Source organism: Eleginops maclovinus, chromosome 13 (genome assembly GCF_036324505.1).
Source record: "Eleginops maclovinus isolate JMC-PN-2008 ecotype Puerto Natales chromosome 13, JC_Emac_rtc_rv5, whole genome shotgun sequence".
Lineage (NCBI taxonomy): Eukaryota > Metazoa > Chordata > Actinopteri > Perciformes > Eleginopidae > Eleginops > Eleginops maclovinus.
The window spans coordinates 1987804-2013772 of NC_086361.1; the positions used below are offsets into that span (position 1 = coordinate 1987804).

The 25969-nt window shown below is 42.9% G+C and overlaps 1 protein-coding gene across 1 annotated transcript; it reads right to left on the reverse strand.

Annotated features, from left to right (window-relative positions):
• sema4ab (sema domain, immunoglobulin domain (Ig), transmembrane domain (TM) and short cytoplasmic domain, (semaphorin) 4Ab) lies at nt 1–25418 on the reverse strand. Its single transcript, XM_063898789.1, has 16 exons — nt 25077–25418; nt 21465–21623; nt 19265–19483; nt 17231–17391; nt 16236–16299; nt 15922–16016; nt 15209–15302; nt 13625–13747; nt 13042–13169; nt 11244–11425; nt 9304–9448; nt 8684–8873; nt 7339–7454; nt 6970–7133; nt 3448–3542; nt 1–1947 (listed from the first exon to the last, which is right to left on the reverse strand). The coding sequence occupies exons 3-16, from the start codon at nt 19359–19361 to the stop codon at nt 1181–1183; spliced, it is 2421 nt and encodes an 806-aa protein (XP_063754859.1). The 5' UTR covers nt 19362–19483; nt 21465–21623; nt 25077–25418; the 3' UTR covers nt 1–1180.
• Between the last annotated feature and the right edge of the window lie 551 nt (nt 25419–25969).

Here is a 25969-nt window from a genome sequence, read left to right on the forward strand (position 1 = left end):
TTGCCTCACTATAGCATCCTGATAAATTGAAAAAAATAAAATGAATCGCTGTCATTTGAGCTCAGGCCACCATTTTGGATGCTGGATGTGTCAAACTATTCCAAAACACTGGCATATAGATGCTCTGATAAGATTTATCAGAGATTTATTTTAAAAAAAAGAAAGAAAGATGTACTTTTTTTCCCCTCGGGATAAATAAAGCTTCTTGAATCTTGAATAAATTAGGACACACAATTTTGTGGTTCATGGCGTTAAGAAAAAGGTCGTAGACGGGACCATTTTTCCTAATAGCTGTGGGGCCTTCAGGGACCGACTCACCCGCTCCTCCTCCAGGATTCCTTCTGGCAGTTTCTGGGAGCCAAGAGACATTAATAAGGCAAACCAAAGCACCTCAGGTTTCTCTGTAGGACCTTAGAAATCAGGTGAAGTCAGAAATCCAGATGTAATCTCTTTATTTGAGTTCATCAAAATCTGAGTGACAGCCCGTGACAGACATGCTGCACGTGTCCCAATGGTGTGCATGACGCACAGGAAGCCAGTGGTGACAGCTCACCCACAGCCAAGGCACGTTCACTTGATGTGTCTCTCACACACACACACACACACACACACACACACACACACACACACACACACACACACACACACACACACACACACACACACACACACACACACACACACACACACACACACACACACACACACACACACACACACACACACACACACACACACACACACACACACACACACACACACACACACACACACACACACACACACACACACACACACACACACACACACACACACACACACACAGGCCTGACCTCTGTTCTACACGACACATGAAAGTGTGTGTGACCCGGACCACCTACCTATGATACAATACTGACAGAGCACCTGAGCTAACCCCGGCATAGACTCCTCCAAAATGTGTTTGGCAAAATTAATTCCATATAGACACGTGTATCTGTAGTGGTCCCTGGCCTGAGCGGTCTCTAAAGTATTTAAAGGGCCAGCAGCCCCTTTCTGTCTCTCTGCACTGAAGTACCACAGAGTGTCCGTCATCCTATCAGACCCAGATCCAACCTATGAGGATGAGTCAGCAGTATTTGTACCATGTCATTGGCTGTGCAAACAGATGACGCCCCCCCCCCCCCTGATGTCACATTGTTCAGATGGGGGTGTTCGGCAAATGTCCGTTAGATCCTGTGAGGGCCCCGTTACAAGCGAAACCACGGGCCTGTCCGTTACGTTTGCTCAGAACCTGGCTCCCCCTGAGGCCCTCCTGATCCGCAGGGGTCCTTCTGTCTGAGTCTCTGCTGGGGGGCCTTGCCTGGGGGGCTGTCCGGCTCCGGCAGCGCTGTCTGAAGAGGTACAGCAGTGTGGTGATGAGCAGGCTGAGGCTCAGCACCAGCAGCACAGACACCACCACCAGCTCCTTTAGGTAGCAGGGGCCCCGCGCCGACTGCAGGGGCCCCCTATCCCGGAGCTCCGCCTCTTTTGGCTCCTCCTCCCACAGGGACACGTTCCTCCCCCGCAGAGCGTCCCTGCTGGTGGGTGTCGGCTCAGTTTCTATTTGACTTGTTTCTGTTCCCTCGGGCCCCGCTGAGGGACGCAGCCGGGCCCCTGCCTCTGTGGTGGCGATGGGGGGGTTCTGGGGCCAGTTGTAGCTGCTGGGGGTCTGAGCCACAGGGCCGCTCCTCTGCTGGACGTGGTAGATGGCGACAGTCTGCTGGTAGCCATTCTCCGTGGACAGGCAGAGGTAGGGGCCCAGGGTGGCAGGGGTCGCCACGAAGCTCAGGCTGCCATCCTCCAGGTGCAGGTACAAGTCGGAGGAAAGCCGGCTGTTGGGACGCTCCCACAGCTGCTGGGAGAGCAAGGATGCTGCAGGACACTGCAGACGCACCACCTCGTTCAGAGACACCGACACCAGCTCCCCTGAGCACCACAGATGTGAAAAGAGACAGGATAAAGCGTTGGAGGCGGGGCTGTTCCTATGTCAGGTGCTCAGGGGCGTGAAGCCAACATGACCTGCCTGCAGAGACTCTTAGAGCATGAGCACTGGGAGTCCCTTAAGCCCCGCCTCCTCTCCCGGCTCAGTCAGATGAATGGAGGGAAAATAACTCTCTAGGTTTGCCTTAGATATTTGTTGTTATGATCTATTTCTCCTATTTACACAAAAAAAATGTTTCCATTCCAAGTTAGTAAGTCATTTTTTCCAATAAATAGACCTCGCTTATAATGTCCCCCCCACTGCTCTTACAGGAGTTTCTGTTATTGCTTTCTTGCTTGTTATTAACAGTATCTTAGATAAGTATCTATCATTATCACAATCATTTACATTTCAAAAGGTATAACATGTTGCATTACTTGAATAACCCAGAATGTCTCCAATAGTAGCCTGGACATTGTCCCCAAAGGAACGTAGTTTATCACATTCCCAGAAAATGTGTGATTTGCCTCTCTTTTCCCTATGCCAGTATTTACAACTTTTACATCCAAATTATTTTAATAAGGGTGTATAAAAGTGTTCAAAAATCATCCGCGGATTTACCCAATGGGAAAAACTATTTTTGGCCCATCCAGTGTTGGGTGTAACGCACTACAAAAGTAACAGAGTTACAGTAATGTATAGCTTTGCTGTAACGCAGTAATATAACGCATTACTAATTCAATTTAGGTAATATAATACCTGTGATAATTCTCAGTAACGCAGTTACAACACATTTTAACCTTAAATTAAGTGATGTTTTGTTTTTTAAGAATTCAACAACATATCAAGAGACATTCTGACACCAGAGCAATAATTGTGCAGGTAGAATAGTAACTCAGTAAACCTGTTTACTATGGGTTCAGAGGGCTGCAGAAACAGATTCCACTTTTGCAGGCAGGCCAAAGCAACAGAAAGTAATTTTCTCTGGTCTGCTGCTTGAACCCCGAGAAGTTCAGAGACTTGTGGCAGAGTGTTGAATATATGCAGCTTCTGTCCTCTGTGGAATCGCCGGCTTTTAGAAAGCTTGTCAGCAAAATCCCCGTTAATACACCAATGACAAGGTGAGCCAACGTTGCCATAGAGACTCGTTCATATACAGCATGAGTTTAATTTCTAGCTCTTTTCCTAATTTCACTATGTTCTGTCAGATAGAAAGACATTTGCCAAAGAGTTGGATAAAGCTGGATTGACCATGAGCCTTCACTGGACCTATTATAAGTTGTTAGGAGCCTTAAGGGGCCGACACAGTTGTTATGCTATACCACTTCGGCCTTCACTGGAGGTATAATCAGCTGCAATAAACTACATTTTAGCATTTAAAGCCAACTTTTTGGTTATTTTGGTAAGTAACTCAAAGTAACTCAAAAGTAGTGTAACAGATTACAGTTCAGAGACAGTAATAATGTAATGTAAGCCTGCCAGAGACTGGAATAAGGGACACTCACCTGCAGGCAGTTTGTTTGGACTGAACCGGGCTCTGTGTGAGAATGAAACACTGTTGCACGCCTCTTCAACATTCCCTCGGTCTACATCCTGGCCCCTGAGGAGGGGAGCACAGTCACATGGTCATGGTTACTGTTTGAAACCTGTTGTTATTACAGGTGTACACACTGACTTTAATGCCTTCTGTAGCCTAAAGACGCTCTTTATAAACCCCAGTATCATATAGTGCTGCGTACCGGTACGCAGAACCGGTACTGGACTTGTAAAAAGTTTCGGTTCAAGTCCGGTTAATACCGGAACGTCGGGACCCGGTACTTGGACTCGTAAAAAAAGTAGCACTTACGTATATTCTCCTTTTTATACTAAACCATCTAAAACCTTCCATAGATCGAGAAATGTGCGCTGAGAAAAGACGAAAAACATCGTGTCGGCTTCTGATATGGCGGCCATTACCGAACTCAAAATATCGCAACTCCTCATGTGATCTGTGTGACGTCAAGGGAAGCTAGCGATGTGATTGGCTTAGACATAATGGACAGCGTGGGCTGCTGTGGTCGCCATATTGGATATTTGGTAGTGTAACTAACTCCTTTGTTTGGTCTACGGCAGCGTTTCTCAGAGTGTGGAGGTACTGAAGGTGGGGCGCGTGGAATCAGAAGAAAATTGCTTTTTTTTTTTTTTGGTCATTCCTTTCTGTTTTGCCGATAAAGCTCACTCACAATGGATTCCGTAATTGTCCTAAACATGTTAAAAGAACATTAGATAGGAAACCAGCAAAAAAAAAAAAGCTTGCCTGGAACCATAGTGCGAATAATAGGCTAGACGTCGGCATGTTAATTGCGGCGGAATAATGACAACAGAACAACAGGGCAGCAGACGTGTGTAGGCTATATCGTTTAAGGTTCAAAATGGACAAGTTTGTTACAAGGGCAACAAAAGTTGGCGATTCGGCGACAACAGAGAAAGAGAAGACAGGCCAAACCAATCGAAATGCCAACCAAAGAGAAAGTATGATGAAGCGTATCTTGCTTTAGGATTCACGGTAGCTGAGGTGGGTGATGAGGAGCGACCTGTGTGTGTTCTGTGTCTTCGACAACTGGCAGCAGACAGTATGAGGCCAAACAAATTGCGCAGACACTTGGAGACATCACACCCAACTCACGTTGATAAACCCATCATTTTTTTTCAACGAAAACTCACCGAATACCGTCAGCAGGAAAAGCGAATGGTGAAAGCTGCGTCAGTGAATAGTACAGCACAAATGGCATCATACAGAGTCGCATATAGAGTTGCCCAGTGCAAAAAACCACACACGATAGCTGAGCAACTTATTCTCCCCGCTGCTGTTGACATGGTGTCAATTATGCTTGTTGAGAAAAGCGCTGCGAAATTAAAAACAATCCCCCTGTCAAACGACACAGTTGCGAGACGAATTTGCGACATTTCCAATGACATTGAAGCACAACTCACTGAAAAACTGAAAGAAAATCGTTTTGCAATACAAGTGGACGAAGCCACAGACAGCAGTAAAAAATGTGTGTTCATTTCATATGTCCGCTTTGTAAATTCAGAGTCACTGTCACTAAATGAGGATTTGCTCTTTTGCAAATCTGTGCAAACAAGAGCCACGGCTGAGGAGCTCTTCAAGATTATGGACATACTTCACAGAACATGAGCTGAAATGGGGAAATTGTGTGGGGTTTTGCTCAGATGGTGCACAGACCATGGCAGGAAAAAGGAAAGGATTGCAGGCATTAATCAAGAGGGCCGCACCAGATGCGCAGTGGACGCACTGCATCATCCATCGGGAAGCGCTGGCTTCCAGACAACTCAGCCCCGAACTTAACGACGTTTTGACAGCAGTTGTGGAAGCGGTGTCAATTTCATCAAAACGCGACCTCTGAAAGCGCAACTGTTCTCCGCTCTTTGTGAGGAGATGGGAGCTGATCATACAGCTGTGCTGTTTCACAGCGAAGCAAGGTGGCTCTCCCGAGGCAAAGTCTTGTCGCGCGTCTTCGAGCTCAGAGCGGAGATTCGGGTCTTTTTGGAAGAAGAGCGCATGTACGAGGCAGCGGCCAAATTTAGTGATGAACTATTTCTGATGAAACTGGCCTACCTCAGTGACATATTTGCAAAGCTGAATGAATTAAATCTTCAGCTTCAGGGCAAAGACAAGTACCTACCTCACCTGGCAGACAAGATCACTGCATTCATCCGAAAGCTCGAGGTATGGGGGAGGCGCATCGACCAAGGACATACCGAAGTCTTTGAGAATCTTACTGAAGTCGCCGAAAACATCGATTCTGGAGCCACCACAGTGATCCCGTGCATATAGCAGCACATCACGGCATTGGGAGGGTTATTTAAAAAATACTTTCCTAATAGTGCTACACAGTATGACTGGGTTGTGGACCCATTTAATGCAGCAGGTAGGTGTTTTGATATTTTATTTTGTAGGATATATATGCCTATTTATTATCTATCTATCTATCTATCTATCTATCTATCTATCTATCTATCTATCTATCTATCAAACATATGTGTGTTTAATATGTAATGACAAATAAAGTATTTCATTTCTTTCTGCAGCACCAACTGATTTTAGCTCTGCTGAAGAGGAACAACTGATTGAAATGACCTCTGACTCCACCCTGAGGTTAAGATTTACATCTGAGACACTCAGTCAATTTTGGCTTGAAGTGGAAAGGCAGTATCCACTCATTGGGCAGAGAGCTGTGGGCATTCTTCTTCCCTTTGCCACATCCTATCTCTGTGAGATCGACTTTTCAGCGGTTGCTTCACTGAAAACAAAGTACAGATCTCATCTTGACGTTGAGCATGACTTGAGAGTGGCTGTATCAAGCATTCAACCCCGTTTTGAAAAGATGTGTAGCACAAAACAGGCCCATTGCAGTCACTGATGCTGTGATAAGGCAGTCATTTGTTCACCTGCCTCTGCTCATGTTTTTTTGCACTGAACTGAATGAAGCCCAATTTAATTTTCTGTATATTTCTTTTTTATTTTGAACACTGATGTTAATGTTTTTCTGGTGTTGTAGTGTTAAGCTGCTACTGACTGTTACTTCAATAAATTAGAAAATTGTAGTATTGTAGTAAGTGTATTTTTTTTTACCATTTTGTTGGTGCAATATGGGACAAGTGGGGCGCGGAAAATTCCCTTCTTCTGAGGTGGGGAATGACAGAAAAAGTTTGAGAAACACTGGTCTACGGCGTCACGGGTCATGTAAACTTAATGCCGCGGGGCTTTGAATCCAGTAAGGTGTGGGACCATGTGACGAAACTGCCGCTAGATACTGCGAAGTGTAAGGGATAGAATACAATAAGTTCACTTTCGTTACTCACACAAGCCATGGGTTCAGGTCCGGACTGAACCTGAACCTCTGGACTTCAGTCCGGACCTGAACCTGAGTGCGAGTCCAGGTATCCAGCACTAATATCATATATCATCAGAACATTTTCACACATGGTTTCCAACATGATACTGGAAGAATCTTTGCACTCACAGACTGGCCTGGGAGCTGGAGGCCTCCACACAGGCCCTGATGTTTGGGTCCCAGCCACAGAAGGGGTCCCGGGCCAGAATACACTGAGGACAGGTCCAGTAGAAGGAGCAGTTTGCTGTTGGGACCCTCACCACCCCCTCTGAGGAGCCCACATATAGCATACCCTACAGAGAGAGAAAGTCAAAACGTTACAACAGAACTCATCTTTGAGAGGACTCTGGAGGAGCCTGGACCCCATGAAGGCAAAAGAGGAGAAACACAAGTCCCTGCACATCTCCACATGAAACACTTCTTCTCTCTCGGACATAAAGACGTGGACAGCATCTTGCAGGTATCACTGCTCAACGGTGAATGTCCCTCAGTGTGTACCTTGGCTGTGGACAGCTTCAGGCTCTTGATTGGCTGAGGCTGCTCAAACACCTGCACCTCCTCTATGATGTGGGCCCCGCTCTGCAGCAGCACGGCTTTGTGAAGGTACCCAGAGTCTGAGAGAGGAACACAGGGAGGGAAAACACAGTGTTCATGGACACATTTAACACATTAAAGCCCCTTTCACAAGCGAACCCTTCCCCAACTGGGTTCCTCACACTGTTAACAGGTGTTTAATCTCCTAGCAAGAGTATATGTTTGAATGGTCTTTTAGGATTTTACTTAAAGGCAATTTTAGTACATGTCGTTTTGTGTGAAGGGTTTTAGCCACGTGGAGAACATTTACATTTTTTTAATAGAGCGAGGGGTCAGTGAAGCTCTTCTGGACCGGAAAGCAAACTCACCTCAATATTCTCCTGTAACGATGCTCACTGATGTTGTGGATACCAATACGTTTACTTTGTTAAAATTTATATACCAGTACCTCCATCTCACAACTGCTAAACCTTTCCTTTCTTTAGGCTTTCTTTGGGGTCATTTCCAGGCGAAATAACACCCTCGCCCACTTTTGGGGGAAAACATTCGCTTTCATTTGAATGGCGGTCAATACAGATTCTGAAGTCACATAAAAAAATTCAGATAACAAGAAGCCCAATTATGATGGTCAGACAGCCAAAGTATTAAAAAATGTAAATGGAGATCGATGATCTGCGTTGATTTATAGTTTAATTTTAATCAATAGGGAATACTTCTTAATATCTCTCACTGAAACTGTGATTTCTGAAGGAAGTAAAGAACCCGTAACTTAAGACATGAAGAAACTATTATTTTCAGCTTCGCTCTGATGCATTATTTCCCATTGAAAGTAGGAGGGGCTTTCATTTTGCCCAGAAATGTCGTATGTGTTACTGTCATAGTAATTTAAATTAAACAATACGTTGATGCAGATCATCAATCTCCAATGACATTTTTTTTATAGTTTGCCTGTCGGACCATCATAATTTGGCTTATAGTGGATTAAAGACAGCGCGGTTGTATTGATTTTTGGATGTGAATGCGGAAAACTTTAGAATCTGTATTTACCGCCAAGAGTGGCCGAGGCCGTAATGTCGGCAGGAAGTGACGTAGGTGTTACTCTCATCTATGTATAGGGTTTAGGGGAAGTCACCTATGCTAATAATAAAAAACTATAACATTACTTTCAAGCGGAGAGGGATTCATCATTCAGAACACCTGGGTGAGGGCACATGTGATGGAGGAAAATCCTGAGTTGACTTATCTCAGTAAATAAAGTATATTTAAACATTATAATGACACATGCATGTGCTGTGCTGGTGGTGCTGACCTGTGAGCAGGAACAGCACGGTGTAGCTCCTGCTGTTTGCGGCCTGCACCCTTTGCACCGTCAGGTGTGTGTAGCTGTGCTCAGCCGACACCACGGTCACACTCCTCCCCACCGGCCGCACGCTGTCGTCTGCCAGGAAGTTCTCTTTGACGAAGCGCAGCGCGTTGTCCGACGCGTTGTGCAGACCGCACTGACACAAAGGCGGGGGGGGGGGGGTTAATTCAGAACAAACACTGTGTAAGATCTAATTACAATATGACATTAATAGAAGTTAGCATCACAAGGGCTCCAATGACAAAAAGCAATGGGATTTTTCCATTGGATTGCGGAATTTGTAAGAAAATAATCTCTGTGGCAATTTAATGTTTATAGTGCTTACAAATTTGGTTCAGCAGGGTAATCTCTAAATATTAACACCCCTTTATGATTTCTGGAGACAAACTACAGCACAGTCTCATGGCTGAGCATCACATTATTTTTATTTGCCCTCTTTATAAATGTACTCTGTATTGAAGCTGCTGCACAACAAAGACACCGTTGTGCAGCAGTTATAGTGTCCCTCTGCATGACTGAGTCCTATCCCTGTTCCATATTCATACGACTCATCAGAGAGCGTTTACCTCTCCTGGATTGGCGACCTTCTCTTGAACCCGTGTGCTCCACTGTAACGTGTCCCTGTTCAGGACTTTGTAGTTCCCAGAGAACACTGATTTGATGTCAGCGAGGCGGAATGAACACACTGCTGAGCGTCCGGAATTCACAGACCTGGGTAACGGAGGGAAAAACATTAAAGACACGATCACTTAGATAACTGAGACTGAAACACAGGTCAACAAGAGTGAGCAAACTTGACATACACTTGATACTATCTTCATTGCCTCTTTCAAAACGTTAACTCTCTCTATACTCTGACTTGGTTATGTGTGGTAGTCTATAACAGCTGGTGTTTCCTTCATTGTATAGCTCTGCTTCAACCGTTGGAAAACACATTTTGCTAAATGCCTGAATTTCTCCTCATGTAAGACTCTGTAAGATCCCATTTAAATGACCCCTCTCTGTGAACTCCAAACACACGAGACTAGTCTGTATTTATGACTCAGACTGTGGGGGATATTCTTGTATGCTGGGGAATGTTTCGAGTTTTCGAGTAAAATATCTCAGTGAGCTGGAGGAATTCTCTAAATGCTGATGAAAGCTGCTTCAATGGTTCCTTTGACAAACATAATGCCATCCCATAATTCTGTGTAGTAGCTGCATCTAAAGCAGGGGTGTCCAAACTACGGCCCGGGGGCCAATTGTGGTCTTGGTCCATTTTGAATTGGCCCGCTGCAGATTCTAAAAGTATAATGGAATTTCGCCCCCCACCTGAAACTAGTGCTTATCTCGTGTTGCACCTCTTAAATATATACAAATATGTCACGCAGTATTCATACGTTAATAAACCACAATTTCAAAGATATTCAGTGAATTACAGCTGAAAACATTTTCTAACAAATCTTAGTTGATTAAAAAAAAGCCCAACAACTTATGCATAACCAGCTTTAAATATACCCTTCATATTCCCTCTTATTATGAGCATCTGAGGCTTCTGTTTTAACGAAAGACCTGCTAACAACATAAATAGAACCCTATGCAGAGCTGTGATGAAGGCTATATTTTTGACTTAAAGCATATTCAAATATCAAGAATAATTTAGCTACATTTGATTGTTTTTGCTAACTTATAACTTAACTTATGAGGCAATATACCTCACCTCTAGTGAGGCCTTAGTAAGTGTTTCTATATGCGGCCCTCTGTGAAAAAAGTTCTAAAAACCCTGATCTAAAGCCACCATAAATTCTCCCTGTCACTATTTAAATGTTTGCATTGGATCAAATATGAAAAACATCCATCTGAGGAGGTGTGATTGTGATTGAGAAAGGAAGCTTTGCTTTAACTGTTAACAGCATTGACATTATGCTTTTCATTTCATATGGGTTTTAAAAAGGTTGATTTGATTTCAGGCTGTATTTCTGAATTATTGTTTGTACAATCTTTCAAAACATAACTAAAGCATCGACAAAGCCACTGTCCCAGAGAGCTGCTATGAAGATCATGTGTCAGTGTAAAATTATTCTCCCTGCAGCTCTGCTCCTACAGAGAGACAATGTCCACTCTCTCACACTGCTGTGACACTGCTAGAAACTGGAGCATGGTTCAGCTAAATGCCTTTCCTCTGTCTGTATCACACCTGCAGAACTAGTGGAGAAACATGGGTCATGGATCTGATGTGCCGTTGTTTACTTCTTTCTCAATATCCAGTGGTCTCTAGTCAGTGTAATTTCTCATGCTGAACCTTCTTAAGCAAAGAAGTTCAAAGCCCTAGAGAGGCGCAAGATCTCTACTTGGTTGCCTAAGTGCCCCCCCCGACCCCAGCTGCTTGGGGGTCTGACAGGTGGAGAGTTCAACATTTATTCTTCATCTTTGACTTGTTAAAGAATGCATGCTAAATATGTCCCTAATATAAATGTGAAAAGAATCAGGCAGGTATGAAACCTGTACTGTATGGAGGCTTACTGACCACTGGGAGGTGAAGATGCCGTAGAAGAGAGTGTCATCTGCAGGAGCACCCTCTGCTGGCGGGAGGCTGTCAATGTCCTGGATCACGTTGTAGGGCAGCTCGTTGTCGGCCTGGCACAGCAGCTGAGCTTTGGCAAACGTTGTCCAGCGCCTCTGCAGGGTCCGCTGACCCCCCACGTCACTCTACCAGGAGGAGATAAACACAGTTCAGCACTGCCACACCGTTTCAGACACAGACAGATCCCCTCCCCTACAGGGTAAAACCTGAAGTTAAGGGGCCATATTCTAATAATTTTCAGGTGTATATCAGTATGTAGTGTCTCTACTTTAAAGAGTCCTCTCCTGCTGATGTTCAGGTGTATATCAGTATGTAGTGTCTCTACTTTAAAGAGTGCTCTACTGCTGATGTTCCTATAGAACAAACTACAGAATAGGGTCTTTTTAATGGTCAGTAGGAACAGGGACATTGTAGCTGGCAGGACCTGGAGACATCCGACTGATGTTTTAGAGGTCCCCTGTTATGCAAAATGCACTTTTTGATGTCTTTGATACATAAATATGTGTCCCCGGTGTGTAAGGAGACTCACAAAGTGTCAGAAAATACAACCCTCTCTCTTTTCCTCCCTACCCACATCTCTTAAAATGGAGGTACAAACGACCTGATCCAGATTTGCTTCGGTTATGACGTCATAACCGAAATGTGGGCTGGCTTTACATTGAACTCCTGGCAACAACGTCCCGCCCACATGACACGTCCCAACCTTATACAGTCGCGAGCTGAATCCCCTCCGCTGCTGCTCGGTGTGTGTGTGTGTGTGTGTGTGTGTGTGTTCAGCAGGATGTCTGCAGGAGGGACTTAGAGTTGTTGTATATATAATACAGATAATCTCACTGTTCTCGTGGTAGCCACTGAGAAGTGTTTCAGAAATAATGCTAGATGTGGTTTGGAACATAATATGGTGTTCAATGATGGCAGCGTTTAGCTGAGTTTTTCTATTAGAAACTTCCCTCTTCAGACAGAGAGCTGCGTTCCAAAGGGGTGTGGCCAGCTTTAGCTCATTTGCATGAAAGGGAAAGTCCCAGAATCAGTACTTTCAAAAACAGGGCTGAAACAGAGGGATATTTCGAGCAAAACACATCAGACACATGTTTTTTTTATATATATTTGAGACCTATAAAATAGGCCATAGAATAGCATAATAGGAGACCTTTAAGACAAACTTTAGTTCTTGAAGCATTTCAGACATGGTTTATTTAAGCGTTCTTGTTAAAAACGTGGGCCAGGAAAATGAATACCTACTTTAAAAATATCCAGCAGCGTTAAGGCTGTTCATGAGTATAATGAATTCAGAAAGTTGCTGTTGCAAATCCTGAGCAGAGAGCAGATCTCCGTCGTCCTGTTAGAGGAGCGCTCTGCCAGAACATCATTACCGAGCCCATGATGGTGCTGGGAATGTAGGTCTGTGTGTGGTGAGGTCACAGTGGCATTGTACTGCCCTACATTACATGTTTAGAGACTTGTTCCAATGTCTTCACTAACATCAGGGGGGCAGGATATTAGAAACACCTTAAACGGATAATATTCCAAAACTACTATGAGCTCCACGCTAGAACATTTTCATTACAGGACCATAAACATCAGGATTCCATTCATTAGTAAAGGTGAACCTAACAATGGAGACACAGTGGTTATTGTTTAAATATAAAATGTATTCACAGAATCCTTGTATATGAGAATGATAATGTATGTCTGTGAATGAATGACTAATGTATGATGATAAAAGTGTGCTAGTCCTCACCATGCAGATCTGAGACACGCGGGAAACGATGAACTTGTCGATGAAGTCGTACTCTCTGCCCACCTCACTGAAGAAGAAGTAGATCTTCTCCTCATCGGGGATGAAGCTGGAGCTGATGAAGGTTGGGTCTGTAGCAAACAGAGGGCAACGTTTGTGGAAACATGTCAAAATATAAAAATAAAAGGATATTAAAGCTTATCACTCTCCTTCGTTTTCAATCATTACACCAACAAGCTGCTTTACTCTCAGTAACCACCGCCCCCCCTCCAGCAGCTCATCTTTCTTCTGTTGGTTTTTATTTCTGTTCTCTTTTTAGTTTCAGTAGTTCACAGTTACTCAAGTAAGCAACATTTTTAAAGCACCTGTAGTAAAACAAGTATGAGTGTAAGTACTACAAATATTTTAGTTTGTGTTTCACATTGTCACTCACTCACTCACTCACTCACTCACTCACTCACTCACTCACTCACTCACTCACTCACTCACTCACTCACTCACTCACTCACTCACTCACTCACTCACTCACTCACTCACTCACCTACCTCACTCACTCACTCACTCACCCACTCACTCACCCACTCACCCTCCAGCCAGCCCAGCGTGTCATCCAGCTTCAGGTCCACCCTCCGGCCCTCACTCAGGTGTCTGGAGATGACGGGCCGGTTCCCCCTGTAGTCTGCCACAGTGCCGGTGTAGAGCTCTCCGTCTGAAGAGCAACACCAAGCACAATCCTGAGGAGCCTTCACACTGAACACTCATCAAATAACTAATATTATAGGTACGGCATGTCAGCAGGACAGCTAGAACATCTGTATGACAGCATCCTCCAAAGAACTCAAAAATGTACAAACTGAAATTAGTTGGTAAACATTAGCTGCTGTACATTTCATTTCCCCTGGTACGATGACAATCAGTTAGCTGCAGGTTAATACAGGATTCCTCTTTAGTTTTCTTTCGTTACTATTTATTTCAGCATAACCTTGTCTGCATATTTTGCATTTCAACAGATTTATCACCCTTATAATGTATAATATTATACATATTTAATATATTTTTCTTTGCAGACAAACCTCAGGTTAGAGGAAGGAAGTTGTTGCCTGATAGTAATCCTGTGTTCCTCAAATCACATTTTAGTTTTTCTGAAGATAATCAGATAAAAATAGTTATTGAGAGATAACAATTTGTTTTTGTAAGTGCCATTCTTTAAACCAATTTTCAGACTACTGGGTGCCTCAAGTTATTTTTAGTCAATATATAGTGATCATAAATAAACAAAGAGCCTGTGGGTCCAGGTCCTTCACAGCTCTCAGGGACTCGGGGCTTAAAGGAACTACAGCACGGTCACATGACTTCATCTCACCACTGCTAAGCTAAATGCAGCTAATCGGCATGATGACTTTTAGTAATGGCATTTAGTCTCTTGTTAGTAACTGCCGTTCTTATTGACACATTGAAGTCTCAGACATTCACCAGTGGTGTATTTACTGACGTATTTAATATCGTAGAACAAAACTTGAAATTCTGTTCAGCTTGTTTTAATCACAGAACTTATTCCAAGTTTTGTGACAGAGTCCAAGTCCGAGTCACCCAACGAAAATCCGATTCGAGTCTGAGTCATCATTACCTGTGCTCGAGTCCAAGTCACACAAGAAGAGTCCGAGTCGAGTTCGAGTCCAAATTACTTGTGCTTGAATCAGAGTCCAAGTCACACAACAAGAGTCCGACTCCAAGTCCGAGTCACTCAGGTCTGAGTCCGAGTCTCAAGTCTGAGTCATCATGTATCATTGAGAGGATATATTTGTTTAAATGTAGCTGTTGGTTTGATTCTAATCAATATTTGTTATTGTCGAGTCCGAGTCCAAGTCCGATTGCCAATGTGTCAGTCAGAGTTTGTATCCGGGTCTTCATGAGGCCTAGTTCGAGTCACGAGTCAAGAAAATCAGCACTCGAGTCAGAGTCCAGGACTCCAGTACTCCCAGTCTGGTAGGTATGTTTGAGAAATGTCACACAGAGACTACTGATAATCTGTTACAACATGTTGAAATGTTGAATCTCAGCTAACAAGTTGTTAACAGGATAACAGATTCTCTAGAAGCTATTGCTGCGACGTCAACCACTATGAAGTGAACATTGGTTGTAGCAGCGGACGCATCGTGGCCGTACTGACCTACGATGATGGCGGTGTTGCGCTGGTAGGGGTCATAGGGGCAGCGACCTCGGCCTTCATCGGGCTTCATGCTCATCATCAACGTCTCAGAGGTCTGGACAGAAAATATAGAAAGATATAGAACTAAATCGAGATGAGCAGAGAGATCAAATACGGCTATTAAAGTAAACCTTGCTTGAAATCCATAAAAAATGTTAAACCGTCAAAACCTGGTCACTATTTATTACCCATGTTAGAGCTTATCCCTCACCTGATTCACTGTGCAATTGTTGCAATCTTGGATAACCTAACTTGTCACACTAAGGGTTTAGAAGGCTGTCAGCCAGAACAGTATAAGCTAAAATGCTTCACTTGGGTTATGTGTGTGATGTTTTATTATGTCTGAGTATTTACTTGTATAATTTCTATTATCATCATTATTTTTGTTGTATGCATTTATTTTGGTCTATTCCTTATTTTATTTATTTATATATATATTTGTATATGTGACTTGTATGATCATTTATTTATTTTTTCTTTCTGTCGTATGTTTGTTTATTCATTGGGGAATGCCACCTGGGGGGGGGGGGGTTGGGGGGTTGGGGGGTCTGCAACTGTTTGGCATCAATGTTCGAAATAATGCGTGGCAAACTGAAAAATAAAGTTGTTTAAAAAAAAATTAAACGGTCAACAAATAGATCAAACCAATCAGTTTAATGTCTGTGTGAACTCACGATGTAGGTGCAGCGGGGACTGTAGGCGAACGTTCCGCAGGCGTAGATGTGAGTGGCGTTCAAGAACTGCAGCACACGGATAAAATTAGGACAGTCTGCCTAGAAAAAAAACATCAAGTTAGATGTTTGAGTTAGCCAAGATGCACAGCAAGCAGTGTGTGCCTTTAGATTGTAAGGGACGTTCGGATATCTTCGCAAAGCAATTTTTTCAATCTTGTTTAATTGGTAGTAAGGGTCAATAGGAGACTTTTTTACTTCCCTTTGGTAGTTCGATCAGTTCACTGTATTAAGATTAGTTGAACAAATTAAAGCACTTGCCATTTTCTTGCCCTTCATGGAACACTGTTCGAGGTCTTTCTCTGAAGGGCTCCAGTCCAGCTGGAAGAAGAGAAGAGGAGCGGTCATGCACGCTATACACACACTGCAGATCAACCATGAAACACTCTTTGCAGACATTACCGCTTCCATTACAAAGACGGAGTATTGTGAAGGGTTGCTGGGGGGGGGGGGGGGGGGGGGGGGGGTCCATTCACACGACTATAGCTGCTAAATGTAACAGGTGTTGTTGTCTTCATGTTTGATCACAGCTATGAAACTGAAAAGCACTAGTTCATTGGAAATGTTATTTTAGTTTGTTTTGTATAAAAAAGGAGCAAACAATATGGTCTCCTAGTGGCGTCCTCTGTAGAGAGGGAATATAAAAGACTACAATTCCCACAACTCCAGCCTTTAAGAGACACAGATATGGGCAATCAGTGAGTATTGGTCTCTCAGACCTCCTTCACCTCAACACACCCACAGGCACTCTCAGGTCTTCTGCTTCCATCCACCTCACTGCAGCACCTTTCTGCTTAACCACCAGGGGGTCCAGAGCCTTCAGCCGCTCTGCACCCGCCTCTGGAACTCCCTCCCACCAGACTCCCTGCTTTTGTTGTGTACCTTGTAAAGTGACCTTGAGAGCCATGAAAGGCGCATTTATAAATAAAATGTATTATTTATTATTATTAATGTTCAAAGTCTAAACATATTTTCAGACTTTTCATTAATTCATAGATTTAATTTAATTCATAGGGAATCTGTCTGTAGTAAATCTCACACATGCTTGATCAATCAATATAGATACGTTCACAACACATACAGCTGGATATTGGTATACCAAAATTGCAGGAGGTGACTTAAAGCACTTCAGGTGCGAACTTCCTGTTGCTCTTCAGAAAACATGTTCTTGCAGTGTAAGTTCCATGAATTGAACATATAAGTGAAGTGAAGAGTAGTAGTGATGAGTGTATTATCAGTGGTCGCTCCCCACCTTACTCCTCAGTGTGATAGCCTCCTTGTGGCTAACGTCCAGAGCTAACACAGCATCCCGGGCCCCCACATACAGCATGTCTCCGTCCTCACTGAGCAGCAAGGTGCTGGTGTTGCTGACATCAGGGCTGCTGAAGAGGGTCACATGTCTCCCAGGACTCCCTGTTGATCCACAGCAGGTAACACTGGGATTAGGAAACTTCACACATTCACCACAGAGAATTAGAAGCATCCAGATGTACCCAGGCTGCAATCTGCTCACAGAGTATTTATCACCTATGTCTTAGTTAGCCCTCTGAGGCCTGAGCCCTTTTTTGCAAATGTTTGGCTCGCCTGAGATCCAAAAATCCTTTATTCTGTGATTCGATCTGGGATAGTGTTAGGACAGAAGCCATAGGGTTCTAACCTTAATATTGAAAGTTGTGTTTGAATGTACTTTTACAAGATAACTAGAGTTGGGGACCAGGGTAACCTATGCTCACAATCCTCACAAATGGGACAAGTTTTCTGTATGCTAACAATTTTCTAACAATATACGAAGTGATCAGGAATAGATCTAGCTCTGGTACTGGAGTGCAGTTGGGTCATCAGTGTGTAACTTTGTGAAAATGGCAGCATCGTGTTTGTGTTTTTTCTGAACCTCTTAGCATTCATCAGCTGCTCAAACAGACTCTTCTGATTTCAGGCTTTCCACCAGATGTTGGAACCTAGCAGCAGGGATTTGATCCCTTTCAGCCACAACATGCGGTCTGTCTCTGGTCTGCCTCTTGGACCACAGCTCTCTCCGACCCCCATCCACACTTTATAACTGCTCTGGCAGAAACCCTGTGTGTGATCCTCTTCCCAGGTGTGTAAACTGCTGAGCTGTGTGGTGGTAATTATTCAAAGCTACCCCTATCACCATGGCGACACCATCATAGCATAAAGCTATCTTCACTCTTAACATTTCAAAACACAATGTACTGTCTACTTCAGAAAACATGAGCACATTTATCTTTCTATGACATCAATCTGAACGGAGGTTTGAAGCCATCTCCTCAAAATCTGTTTTAACGGCTCTCGCATGAACTCAAATCAAACATCACCACACTTTATTTAACACCTTTCAAGCTGTAAACAATGACTCAGACTGCTGGTTTACATGAAGAACTGCAGTGAATAAACACAGCTATCCAATCAGAGCAGACTGGGCTCTGGTTTCAGACAGAGGGTGAAAAGAGGAGCTGCAGCACAGACAGTATGAGAAAAGTAAAGAGCTTTCTGAACATTAAAGCATAGAGACATGTCCCAGGAGAGGTACAACATACTGATATACACCTGAACATCAGCAGGAGAGGACTCTTTAAAGTAGAGACACTACATACTGATATACACCTGAACATTAGCAGGAGAGGACTCTTTAAAGTATAGACACTACCTACTGATATACAGCTGAACATCAGCAGGAGAGGACTCTTTAAAGTAGAGACACTACATACTGATATACAGCTGAACATCAGCAGGAGAGGACTCTTGAAATTAGAGACACTACATACTGATATACACCTGAACATCAGCAGGAGAGGACTCTTTAAAGGAGAGACACTACATACTGATATACACCTGAACATCAGCAGGAGAGGACTCTTTAAAGTAGAGACACTACATACTGATATACAGCTGAACATCAGCAGGAGAGGACTCTTTAAAGTAGAGACTCTACATACTGATATACAGCTGAACATCAGCAGGAGAGGACTCTTTAAAGTAGAGACACTACATACTGATATACACCTGAACATCAGCAGGAGAGGACTCTTTAAAGTAGAGACACTACATACTGATATACACCTGAACATCAGCAGGAGAGGACTCTTTAAAGTAGAGATACTACATACTGATACACACCTGAACATCAGCAGGAGAGGACTCTTTAATGTAGAGACACTACATGCTGATACACACCTGAACATCAGCAGGAGAGGACTCTTTAAAGTCTACATACTGTAAGTAAGTACCTTTAAGTTTTCCCGTAGGAAAGGCAGTCTTTACTCACCCATCTGGAAGGAGACCCTGGGAGTCAGTGCTGTCAGACATGGGCTCAGGAAGCTTAACAAGGCCAGCGAGAGGGACAGCAGACTGCGATTCTCCATATCAGCAGTCTGACCTTTAATACATCTGAGGTCAGAGCACTGGTCTGATGTTCATCCAAAGGGCTAGAGACGTGTTAGAGCTGGAGACACACTCCGCTTCCTGCAGCACACCATCACTGCGTCTGAAGGACACACACACACACACACACACACACACACACACACACACACACACACACACACACACACACACACACACACACACACACACACACACACACACACACACACACACACACACACACAGTTAGGATTTTCATTTCATCCTGATCATAAACGACTAGATGAGTGGATGGAACTTTAATGAGTATGGGGGATAAGGAGTCCTTGCAGCTGGACAGAATATTTAGAACAGGACCAAAATTGACGGAAAGACTAAAAATAATGCAACAGATACTGTAAACAGTATATGTACTATATGTGCTTTCGGGGGCGGCAGTGGCTTAGTCTTACAGGATAGGGAACAGAATAGACATCGGATGGTCGCTAATTCAAGTCCTCGCAGTGTGGGCTTGTAGCTGGATGAGAGCCAGTTCACCTCCTGGGCACTGAACCTGTTCTGCAACAGTAATGTGTGCCCAACAACAGAAGGGAAACTGAATCTCTTGTGAATTATTGTTCCTGATCATACTGCTCTGTATTGCCCATGTGTGATCCTTGTGACATTCAGCCTTCTGCAGAGACCCCAGCTTGAACCGTTCATGCAAATCAATGAGAGACAGACAAAGTCCAAGTTTTGCATTGACAGCAGTGGTGTCAAGTAAGTACATTTACTCAAGAGACATTACTTTAGTATTTCAAATGTTCCTACTTGTTGCATTTACCAAACTACATTTATTTAATCCCTTCAGTTACTTTACAGATCTGGATTAATGATGTTAAATATAATCAGCCCTTAAACCAGACTTTAGTTCACCTGCAGTAAATCCAGCAGCTACCCTGCAGTATACAGAGCCATTCAAACTAGCTGCACCTTTACCAGCTCTGAGAACACTTTAATGATCAATAATTATAAAACATATCAGAGATATTATTCTGAAATGGACCAATCAAACAATGACTACTTTTACTGTCGCTACTTTAAGTACATTTAGATGAGAGTACTTTCTACTTTCACTGGAGGAACATTTAGAATACTTTTACTGTGACAGAGTATTCCTACACTCTGGTACTTCTACTTTTACTCAAGTACAAGATCTGAGTACTTCTACTTCTACTTTTACTCAAGTACAAGATCAGAGTACTTCTACTTTTACTCAAGTACAAGATCTGAGTACACAAGATCAGAGTACTTCTACTTTTACTCAAGTACAAGACCTGAATACTTCTACTTTTACTCAAGTACAACACCTGAGTACTTCTACTTATACTCAAGTACAAGATCAGAGTACTTCTTACATCCCTGGTAAACAGGTTAAACACATTGAGGACAAGTGTCCAATACTAATTTGTGTTTTTTAAAAGGAATATGTATCAAGTAAAATACTTAGGCATAATAGGGAACAAGTATGATATTTCTAATACTTTAAAAAGGTCAGTATGCTATTCTGACCTTAAGTTAATTTAAAGTTGATAATAGATGAGCAGATCTAGGCTAGTACTTAAATAAAAGTAGAACTACTAGAGTGTAGGGATACTCTGTTAAAAAGGTGTGTGTGTGTGTGTGTGTGTGTGTGTGTGTGTGTGTGTGTGTGTGTGTGTGTGTGTGTGTGTGTGTGTGTGTGTGTTTTCCACATGTTAGCATTAGCTGTAGCTCATTCCTGTGCTCAGCCTACATTGTTTCTGCACAGATGTTGCAGAACTGAGCTAAAATGCATCAGTGGTGCGAACAGTTATCAAAACACGTGGTGCGAGTTGGCTCCACAGTGAGGCTCACACCCTGCTGCTAACACCAACACAACCCTTACACAACACTAACGCAACACATTCCCATCCATTGTGTTATGTTTAAGAGCTGTACGGACCCGTTACGGTCGCTTCGCCCTGCTGGGGTTCTACTCACATATCCTATCTGTGCAACAGGATGCCGTCCAGCTAAAGGAGTCGTCCTGTCTGAACCTCAGAGACAGACAGAGCAGAACAAATGTGACCGAGGGTTCTTACATGTGTCCGGTGTGGCTCTGGAGGAACAGCCGCTCTCCTCTGCTTCAGTCCCCGCTCCGTGCAGTACCGTGCCCGGGGAGAAAGCGCTGACCGGTGGAGCCTTTACTATCACAACAAAGCCCCGGAGCCCCCTCCCATCCGCGGCTCCAGAGCCTCCACCTACAGGCACACACACAGCCGTCAGAGCTGAATCAGCACCCCTTCTGGTGGGCTCAGGTATGGCAGCCTGTCACCCCAAGTGTACCCCAGGATTGTTCCAGTACCAGTGGCGGTTCTAGACTAATTTTACTGAGGGGGCCAGGCTGGGGCCCATTATCTTAAGAGAGGGGCAAAATAAATGCGGGTTAAAATAGACAAAGACAATGTATTAAATGCGTGAAATAAACATAAAATACAGTAATTGTTATTTGTTTCTGTACAGGTATTTATTTCAGTAACTTTAAGTTAAGGTTCATTGTTTCAGTAACAACATTGATTCAGTAGTTCATTTTATTTTGCAATCCTTGTTTTATTAACTATTTACAATTTTATTAAATTACATAAACAGGATTTGCTGCAACACTGAATATAAGGTGATGACCAGTTCAGTCTCTGCTGTCGATCAGTGCCTCTGAAGTTTTCTCTTCTAGAAGTTCACATTTCAGCAACAATATCCTGTGGTTTTGTGATTTTTAGTTTCTCAACGCTTAGGTTTTAATCTTACTTGAAGTAAAAGGGAATCTCTTGTCTAAGTTGACAAGTGTTGTTTTTTTTTCCTGCACGCCAGGCGGCCAGTGGTGGTGTATCGCTCCATAGAGTCCGACTAGAATGCCGAGTTACATTACTATAGCCATAAATAGTAATATTATAAACGTTTCTTCGGGAGGGGGGCCACAGGGGGGCCCAAGGTCAATGTTACTGGGGCACTGGCCCCTGCTGCCCCTCTCCCTAGAACCGCCCCTGTCCAGTATCGTTCTATGTGATTTAACAAAGATTACATTTATTTTTGACACACTGATACACAGCACCACAGGAGAGCCTTCAGTTCATCTGTATGTGGACACACAACGGGGACATTTATTCTGGATCTGGATTTTTCCGGTATCCACCTCCAGTGAAGAGCCTTTTCTTATCCAGCTTGAGCAGAAAACTTCCTGACACATATGAACTGTTAAAGTCCAGGGGTTTATAAACAACTGTATGACTAAGGTGAGAAAGTGCCACATACAAAAGAGGATGGCAGAGCACCTCATGACTCAGCAGGAGTAACATTCATGAGAGCAATGTCATCTTCAGAACAGCCTTTTTTTTATGCTGCATGATGCCTGAAAGCCGAAAAGCATTATATTATGTTTGCATTTGGAAATTCTTTACATATTAAAGAGATTACCAGCTTAAATGAGTGCACTTAAACAACACCGTCACAAAACACATAATGATGACTCTAACAATTTCTCCCACCAACACTGAGGGGGTTGTAAATGTGTTTATCGATAAATGCAGTCTATAAAAGAGGGGATATTTTTGTTCAAATCACATAGTTTCGGAGGCTTACTCAGAAGGTAACATACACACAACACAATAAAGCAATATTCTCCCGGTGTAACACAGAACGCCAGAGGAAGTCCTTCCTTCCTGTGGCCATCAGACTATTTAACTTATCTACCTCAGGTCAGAGGGACAGTGGAGACACTGCGTCCTGAGGCCAAAATGTCACTTTATCCAATTCCATTGTATCACTTTATTTAGTTTATACTTATTTTATTTTTATATATGCTGCTAAATTGCACAGTGCGTATAGTTGTATATTGTATATACCTACGTATTAACTGTAATTTTATTTATTTTACTTACTATTTACTTAGTTTATTTTATGTTAGTTTGATTTTACCTCTCACTTTGTATTACTTTCCCACTTTGTCCTGCAACTGTTACACAGCAATTTCCCTTAGGGATAAACAAAGCTTCTTGAATCTCTTGAATCTGCACCACTCTTTAAATGCAATATAAAATAGAGAGAAACCAACCATGACTTTGGTCCTACAGGGTGCGGACAGTATGGATACAGGTGGAGGACGATCAGCTGTGTTACGTAATGTTTTAATATCTACTTTATCGATGACTATTTATGAGAAATATTATATAAATAATATGTGAATTTCCAATTGTCCAGTCCTACAGATTGGCCTGAGCCTGTAGTGCAGTGGGATTTCAGACACATTACACAATAGGCTTCTCGCCTGAACAGGGACTTGAACCCTGGACCCTCAGATTAAAAGCCTGATGCTCTACGGACTGAGCTATCCAGGCTTCAAGAAGGGCCCCTCGAGGAAGTTATGAAGAGAGGTCAAACCGACTGGAAACGCAACAAACCTGATTTGCAGATATCATTTGAGATGCAGACAGATTACCGTTTGACCTGTTTCTGTTAGTGATATCTGTGGCTAAATTTAAATGAAGGTGTCCCAGTTATTTGGGCCTTAAAAACGTTTGAATAAACATGAGTGTCACCAGGGAGTAAGTACCACCCTCTGGAGAATCGATCACGCTCTACTGATTGAGCTATCCAGGTTTGGAGAAGACATCATCAAGTGAGGTCCAACCCGAGTGGAATCCCAAAGACCCTGATTTGCATTTAGGTTGACCTAAAGATTGTTTGTAAAGGCACAATTAAGACAATTTAAATCCAGTACAGTATACAATCCAGACCATGGAATGTGTGCAGCATGCGTTACTATAGAGATCCAGCCAGGTTGAAAGAGAGCCACCTTTGTGACACAGAAAACTGCTAACCCACTGATCTGACGTCAGGTTATAGCCCTCACTTCCTGTTCCAATCCCTGCTCCCTGTGTTCACTGCATCATGACAAAAAGGCCACTTTTGCTGTAACATTTTATTCTGTTTTCATATGTTATAATCATCTTAAGAATTTCTGTTTATTTAAACACAGATTTCCTTTATTTTATAGCTAATTTGTAGCCTGGCAGCGCACTCTAAAGTCGAGAGAAGCTGTCAACGCTGTGACATCGTTATCCAATTACTCTTGATCCAGTGTGCGTTTAAATTATATGAATCTTTGTTTTTGTGTAACTCTTCCTTGACTTTTTGTTGTGAAGAGGTCAAGGTAGGGTGAAGATTGAGGTAAAGGAAGGTGTCGAGAAAGAAATTCTGATTCTGATTGTATTATGGGTGTACATTGTTTGTGAGATGTATCCAGTAAAGGTCTTTCAGTCCCTCAATGTCTCAGCGTGCCGCACAGATCCTGACGGTTTTACTAGTGAATCTGTTTTACACCCATACTTAATGAAACTGCACTACAAGTGTCAGGAGTCCTTTAGGAAGCATACATTAGTAAAGCAAATAAAGATCTATTAATAAATTCAATCTTGTGTATCTCATCAACACCACTGACTCAATGAAAGTCCTTATTACACATTCATTTTGAGTGGACACAAAGTCACAGATCCCAATATTTTTAAGACGTCAAATGTCAGTGGAACAGCAAATCTAAAAATGGTCACTCACTATAAATCACTGTCACAGGGTGTTTGCTCAATACATGCAGGTAAAGTGTTTTAAAGAGATAAAGGTAGCTGGATCCAGATCTCCACTAAGATATCATGTGTTTGTACCTGTTGCTTCTCTTGATTTCCGCTTGATATTTTCCTGAAGAGTCTTCTTGTCTTCAGGTTATGTCATCTGCTCCTTGAGATGAAAAAAGTTGCTGCAGATGAACGAGTTAGACCCTGACAAAAACAAAGGCTTTATGCACGAGGATTTCCCTCGTTCAGACGCTCCACTCTTGACTCTTCTTAAAGCGCTCGCCACCCACTTTCCAGTTCCTCTGGTGATCCAGTGTCTGTTTTGCCTGTCTTGTCACGCTATTACAGATTAGCTGCAATTTAAGAATTTAAGGTTCAAACTATGGTGTGTAAAGTTAGTTTTCAACAGAATTATTCAAAGACAGGCTTCCTAATGCGCGCAGCAGGGAAAGGAGAGGGTAAGATGGCTAATGAGGAGAAAAGAAGATTGGAGGGGATTAGCGGTGACCTGGAAACAGACGTGTGGTAACAGGCTGAAGCCACGCCGTCAAACATGAGGCTGCGCACACAGGTGGATGTCACCATGTGATACTCACTGTTGTCACCTACATCACATTTCATTTAGCTGGTTCACATTACTGTTGTTATTTCTATTAATACATATTTCGAAACTTTTTTTCTTATATTCTTGTGTATATTCCATGTGTTTTGTCTGTGTTTCTTTCTTATTCTGTTGCTGTAATGACGCGTGAATTTCTCTACGGGGATCAATAACGTTCCATCTTATCTTATCTTAAAGTTCTAATGCACTGGCATTGAAATTTCATTCGGGTGCCATGTAGATACGTTTAATGTTTTTTTTCATTTTCTGCCTGGCTAACCTCACTGATTTGTGTGCATGACAGTCACCTCATAGAGCTTCCACATTTATTTATTCTTTTATTTATTGATTCCTGCATTTATCTCCACATTTATTTATTCCT